This window comes from Malurus melanocephalus, unplaced genomic scaffold (genome assembly GCF_030028575.1).
Source record: "Malurus melanocephalus ecotype Western Australia unplaced genomic scaffold, MMel_1.1 scaffold_32, whole genome shotgun sequence".
Classification (NCBI taxonomy): Eukaryota; Metazoa; Chordata; class Aves; order Passeriformes; family Maluridae; genus Malurus; species Malurus melanocephalus.
Genome location: NW_026623264.1, coordinates 604495 through 611425, shown reverse-complemented (window position 1 = coordinate 611425; position 6931 = coordinate 604495). Strand labels below are relative to the sequence as shown.

Sequence of the window (6931 nt, the reverse complement as noted above, 5' to 3'; positions counted from 1 at the left end):
GCCTTCTAAATACTAAGTACAGTTTCAAAATAATCTATTAACAATTACCACTCCAAAGAACTGAGACACTAWACAAAACAGTTCTGACAAAATATGGGAAATGGTAGCATAAAACATCAAAACTCCAAACTATGCCTTAACTTAAACCACTCATTTCCAGTTTAACAATACTGACTCATCGCTGCCTTACGTAGATTGTTCATGTAGTGCTACAGAAGAATATACACAACTCTGGCAAACTCTGAAATGCAGAGATGTAATAATGTAAAACATCCATTAGAGTCTGAAATKCAGCCTAACAATGGGTGAAGATCAGACTCGTTCTTCTCCTTCATTATGACTTTACCTCATATGCCAWGCAGATACTCCTAATGCCATGTAGCTCCTCCTTGCAAAGCAGTGTGACAAGCACTGTTTCAGACATGGCTGAGTTTATTGATTACAGGCACACGTTCACAGCAGCTGCCTGCAGCCATTAAACACAATTCTGAGATGAGTTTTCCATCCTCAAACCTCACTCACATTATATCCTTAAAACAGTAATGTCAGCATTCTGAGAAATTGTGATGGTGACAGGAAAATGGCTTTACCAAGTGCAAAGGGCCCCATGTGAAGTGCATGCTCATTATCAAGCCTAGTTTATCTAGACTTCCACAACACATTCTGTATAGTGTAGAAGTGAAGACATTCCCTCTGAACAACACATTAGTTTTCAAGCTGCTGGCTATACCTATCATGTGGCTGAACAAGACACATCAAATTTATCAGATTCCAGTGTAAAATTCCCATGGAAGAGTCCTATTGTACTAGTGTAAGGAAGGAGTGCACAGATTTCAGAAATGCTTTTGGGAAGGTATTTTTCAATGCCAGTAGGTAATATTTAGGATATTTCTTTTTTTCTCCTGAGTAAAATATTTTTTTTTTTCTTTTTTTCTCCTGAGTAAAATATTTTTTTTTCTTATTTATAAAAGCCACAGGGACATACTGCTATAGTGCAGTTGGATTTTTGTCATATAGTCCCAGTATTCTAAGGGCCATTAGTGGATTGTTTTCTGGAACAGTTTTCCTCATTCTTCTCCAACAGGTGGTGGTGGCTGGCACAGCTTGTATAGTCTGACAATAGAAAAAAAAAAACAAAAACAAAACAATAGTTATTCTGAGAGCTTGGTCATTATTAAGATAAGTAAATTTAAACAAACTAAATCTACATCCTCCTGTACTACAAAACAAAAGTTACTGAATTCAGTTTAACACCATCAATGTAAAACTAGTAAAATCTTCTTTGTGAGCATTAATGTTCACATTGGAAGTGGAATCATGAAAACACATATCTCTAAGCAGTTTTATAAACACATTTCAGTATGGAAAAGTTTTCAAATTTTTGCACTGAAGATCTCTTCTTTAATCCAATTATCAGTTGTTGCCCTGAATTTTTAAATTTGAAAAGCTGCTTGGTGAATGTAATTGCTTCCATTTCTGTTTTGTCTTGGCCCAGTCAACCTCACTCTAAGAACAGTTCCCTGAAGAAGTGATGCTGTTTGAAGCATCTAAGACAGGTATCAGACATGCRACACTATCATAAGGATTTTAAACTCTCGCCTCTGTTTCTCATGGATGAAGTCAACAGCAGTAAGATTTGGTTCAAATGACTACCTCAGTGCAGACTGAAATAGCCCCTGCTATTATAAAGGGTTTTGGACTTCTCTTAYGCCCTTTGGCAAGGACTTGCTTATTAACAGGTGTCTGCAACTTTACCCTAATATTAGAAATACTGAAAATAAAAGGCAATCATTTTGACCCCTTGTTCTGTACTCCTGTCCAGCATACAGTGTCTCCTTTGAAASCACAGCAATTAGAACTAGCAATAGACATGATCTCATTAGGAGATTGCACATATTCCTCTGGGAAAATGCATCACTGAAGGAATAACAAAGAGAAATCTCCACCATAATGTGTTCTGAAGATCATTGGGCTTTTCCACACAGTTACATGGCAGATTCAGAAATGCAGTCATTTAAGATCACATTGTGCAGACATTTGTTAGGAGCCATATATAAAGCAATATATGTCCTATTTTTATACCAATGAGAGGATAAGACAGTCTGATCTTTATACAGACAAGCAGAGAGAAATAAACAGGGGTTGARTTATTTGATTCTGCTGGCATAATAAAACAGTAATATTCAAAGCTGGCAGGAGACAGTCAGTAAAATTACAGTCAGAATCTCATCTAAGTAATTGCTGTGGGGATAATACTTGATGATGTTTTAGCAATATCTAATTTCTGTGGAGCAAAGTGCAGAAAACCTCAGCTCCAAATACAAAGGTCTATGTATTCTTCAGGTTAAAGTCATAATCATTGTCTTCAGAGCAAGGGATATAAAGGAATTCTGAAGCAAACTAACAATAAGGCTGCATAAATCCCTAAGGATCTATAGTTGCTGAAGACCCTATGGAGCATAAACAGCCTGTACTGGGTCAGTATATATGGAACAACTATTTGAGATGGTACCAACAGATCAGCTGAGAAAACACAGAAACAGTGGCAGATGCAGAGAACAAGAAAACCCTGTCAAGTGATGTTAAATGAAACCAAATATAAAATGGTTTTCAAAGCAGAGAACTGAAAACCCATAGCATTGTTCAGMTATACATCAAAAGTATCCTGCTGGTGACTATTCTGACTTGGGCATCTAATTCCCCAACCACTGAGGTCTGGGATATTCCTGTGGCATTGCTATTGCTGCTGCCTGGCAAGCATGCTGGATACATCTGTCTATTATATGTTCTCATWATTTTTTCTTCAGCTTTTCAATGCTACATTGTGCGAGTTTCATTTGGAAAGAGGAAGTCTTTTTCCAACTGATGCAAAGCCAAAAAATGTCTCATTACTTAAGTGTCTCTTTTTGAGAACTTAGATTTTTTCCTTTATCACAAAAGCTCTAAATCTAGATACATGCTCTGTCATGTTAGGATGGGAGAAGTCTGAGTTGGAACAATTCTTTGGCTGTCTTCAGAGTTATGTCATGAAGGAGTTCATTTAAGGCCCAAATCATACGTTCAAAATATGAACAGGCTTCTCACAGTAATGCTTTAATTGCTTTTAATGTAACAAAATGCTACTTTATTGCCATGGATTCCTCCAAGGCAAGACAACTGATCAGGGATCTTCAGTTCTGGGCTGCCTCTAAACTAATCACATTCACATGMTCATCTCCATGAGGTGTTACTAATTCCCCATTTCCTTACTGAAATTTAAACACCACGGTGGATCTGCTATGTATGTCACAGATCRTGTTTAGCTCTTTCAATATGTTCTCATTAGTCAACAAAACATTATGTTTARTTGTAAAACCCAGTTTAAATTAGTGCTGGATTACTAAAACCAACTTAAGATCATATAAGAAACATGGTTGGTTGGTYATTTTCATCTTTTAGTATTGTGCTTTTAAAGAAACATTTCAGGTACCTGCAATACATCACAACATTAAAAAGCTGGATAAATATAGAACAGCCCATTTTTCATTGTAATGTGTGTTTCAGAAAGAGACAAAGAAAGACTACATCATCCCCAAATGCAACTAGAACATGATGTTGCTGAGATACTGTGGTACAGTATTTCATTTAAATGGAGTTRTGGATCTAGTTAAGAGTATTTACCCAAATCCACTAAATATTACAATTGATGAGCGACTTAATCCAGTGTTTTCATAATTAACATGAACTGGGTTTCATTTTTCACAAATTGGTACATTTTGAAGTACTACATAACCTGAACTTCTGCAACTAATTACTTGAAGTAAAATTGTATGGCTTAGAATGCAACTGATTTTATGTACAAATCTTACTAGCTAGAGCAATAGTCAATGTTTACTGTTAGCTTTTAAGCAGCTAGGACTGAATTTGGCTCAAAGCAGACAAAATCATGGTCTAGGGCACAAAGAATTAGTTACCTTGGCACAGACTGTGGCGTTCGATCCCTCACTCCTAAATTCTTGGCTGTGTTTTGTACTCTTGCACCCTGTGGAAGGAAAAACAACAATTTTGCTTCATTTATTCTACTTCAAGTTAGGAAATTTTCTGACCTTTCTAGATGAACATAACTATTGATTGTAATTAATGAATACTTATGTTTCATTGCCCAAAACAACTACTTTCTTCTAAGATGAGGAACTAGTTAAAGCAATACAATAATTCTAAAATTAGAGAAATATGCAATGAGGAAACAAGRATCTTGCCACTTGTCACTAAATAAGTGTGCAAGCACACATATATATAATATATATATCTATATATATATCTTAGTAATATAAAAGAAATTTATTTAAAAAAATACATTTGAGATTTAAAACAATCCAAACACATCTGSTTTCATTTTTTATTTTTGTCACCATTCTGTGTAGAAGTCATGGACAAAGTTCTTTTCTGAATGTCACTTTTCTCCTATGAAATTCTGAACAAATATTACAGATTATTTCTTGTGAAAATACTAAATAAAACTACAGAAATGACCTAAATTGAGACACTCAATAAGGATAGAAATATGCAGATCGTGGTCTTCCGTAAAAAAAAAAAAAAAAAAAAGGAAAACAAGTAGGCAGGAACCTCCTGAGATTGTTTAGTCTAACATCCCTGTTTAAAGCAGGATCAAAAGAAAAGTTGGTGTCTCTCTACCTCCATTGATTCTTTTGAAAACAATAATGGAAGTCCATTTGTCTCATTGACTCATCCAGTAAGGATGAAAGGGATAAAACATGCACAATATTCACATGCCGTGAACTACCATGTGAAAGATACCCTCTTCTGCAAACATACTAGCTTACACATAYTAAAGTATTTAGTAAAATTTCTTTTTGAATTATGAGGTCTAGCTTTTATTGATGTAAAGTAGTCATAATAAAGAAATATCTGTTAGCCTTGTTATGTTTTCTATCATTTTAAAGGAGATGGAAGCTAGTTGTTCTGTCAATAATAAATATACCGACTCTCCATTTATTTCTCTTTCTGTACTACTTAAATTTAGGACAAAATAACAGAAAAGAAAAATACATAACCTCCGAATTTTTACAATGTAATCTTAGATTGATGTGAAACATCAAAGACAATTTACATTTCTAACAGAACTGCAGTGCACATGATGTAAAAAGAGGTATAATAACTAGTTCAAGACATAGAATAAGACTAGACCTTTCATTTGACTGAAATCAGGGGCACAGGTAATTGTGAAAGTATTGATTCATGGCCATAGGCTCAAACAAAACATGAAAAAGGCTGTTTACATACAGGTAGGGTCTCAGATTGTATATAAATCAAAATGTGCCAAAAAAAAGAATTACTGTGTCCTTACATTTCTTTAAGGAACAAAACTGGTGATAAAGATAGAAAAACTAGAGTACTATAAAATGTAAGGCAGAACATAAAATTATTTCACTAGAGCTGCATCTCTCAATAAGATCATCTCCAATTGCAAAAGCACATAAGTCCAGACAACGACAAACATGTCTTTCCCCAGAAACTCCTCCAGAATTCAGTCATTAGTCATTCAGTATTTCCTTTCTTCATCAACAAGTATGTATTTAATCAACTTCAGTGATTCTCTTCTCTTCTTCCCCATCTCATCTTGCACCCAGTAATAAATTCACATCACTAACCTTGTGAAGTATCCACATCTTTGGTACAATCTTAGCTTGTTATGTCAAGAATCAGAGAATGGTTTGGTTTGCCTAAATCTAATTTTAGCTTCCCACTATGGCCGAGGACATCTTGCTGTAGACCAGGTTACTCAAAGCCTCATCCATCCTGTCCCCAAATATTTCCAGGGATGGGGCATCTACAGCTTCTCTGGGCAAACTGTTCTAGTGCCTCACCACCCTCATAGCAGAGACCTTTTTCTAAACCTAAAGTCTAAAATTTATTCTGAAATAATAGATCAATCTAAGCCCTCTATAGCTCTCACTATAAAGGCATTACCCCTTGCCCTATCACTATATGTCCTTGTAAGAAGTTCCTCTCCAGCTTTCTTCTCTTAYAATTTGGTTTTAATCTGCAAGTTCCATTTGATGCCTTTAGCTCTGCACTGGTGAGGACAAAGGTCAGTCCCTACCTGTGACACATATTCTTTAGAAGGCTGTTATCCTCCTTCATTCATGAAGCTGAACATCCTACATTATTTTGTCTGTCTGTTCTGTCTATAAACCTTTCCCAACCATTGCTAAGTTTTTTTCTTACCTTCTCTGATTCTTTTCCATTATGCTATATCCTTGTGRAAGGGATAACATCAGATAGTTCAAAATGCAGGGTCCTGACAGCATTATTTCTAYTTTGTCATCTATCCCTGCCTAAACCCATTATAACGTCTGCTTTACTGATAACTACAGCAAATTGAGCTGATGTTCTCTCCTCATATCCTGAGGTCTTGAACATGAAATGGAATGGCAGGCTCAGAGTCAATTATTTTGCATGTAAACTTAGGGTTTGTTTTTTCCCCTGTGTACTTCACTTAGAAGTAATCTACACTCATTTCTGATCTGCTATTTTACTGCTCAATCACAAAGTCCTGCAAGATTCTCTGTAAKTCTTCAGAGTTACTTCTCGTATTTAATAACAAAACTGAAAATAGTTTAGTGGAGAATAAGRAAAATGATTAGTTAAGAAAACATAACTGAACAATGACAGATCAGATGAACAGATTTCTTCTATCTACACAAGTGATGGCTTATAAAATTTGGGACAGACTTTTTAGCAGGAACTGTAACAACAGGACAAGGGGTAACAGTTTTAAATAATATGCAGGTAGAATAGACATAAGGAAGAAATTTTTTATGATGAGGGTGGTAACATATGAACAGGCTGGCCAGAGTATAATAGATGCCCCATTTCTGGAAACAATCTAAACACTAAAAGTCTGTTGCTAAAAAGTGAAGAAAATCTC

General features: G+C 35.4%; 1 protein-coding gene across 1 annotated transcript in view; it reads right to left on the bottom strand.

The window, feature by feature from the left end:
• Positions 1–930: 930 nt before the first annotated feature.
• Positions 931–6931, bottom strand: part of PREX2 (phosphatidylinositol-3,4,5-trisphosphate dependent Rac exchange factor 2) — a 161527-nt gene continuing 155526 nt past the window's right edge. The window contains exons 39-40 of the mRNA XM_057363910.1: positions 3954–4021; positions 931–1113 (exon numbers count right to left, since the gene is read on the bottom strand). Of these exons, the coding sequence (XP_057219893.1) occupies positions 1068–1113; positions 3954–4021 (114 nt within the window). The 3' untranslated portion in view covers positions 931–1067. The remainder of the gene's footprint in view (positions 1114–3953; positions 4022–6931) is intronic.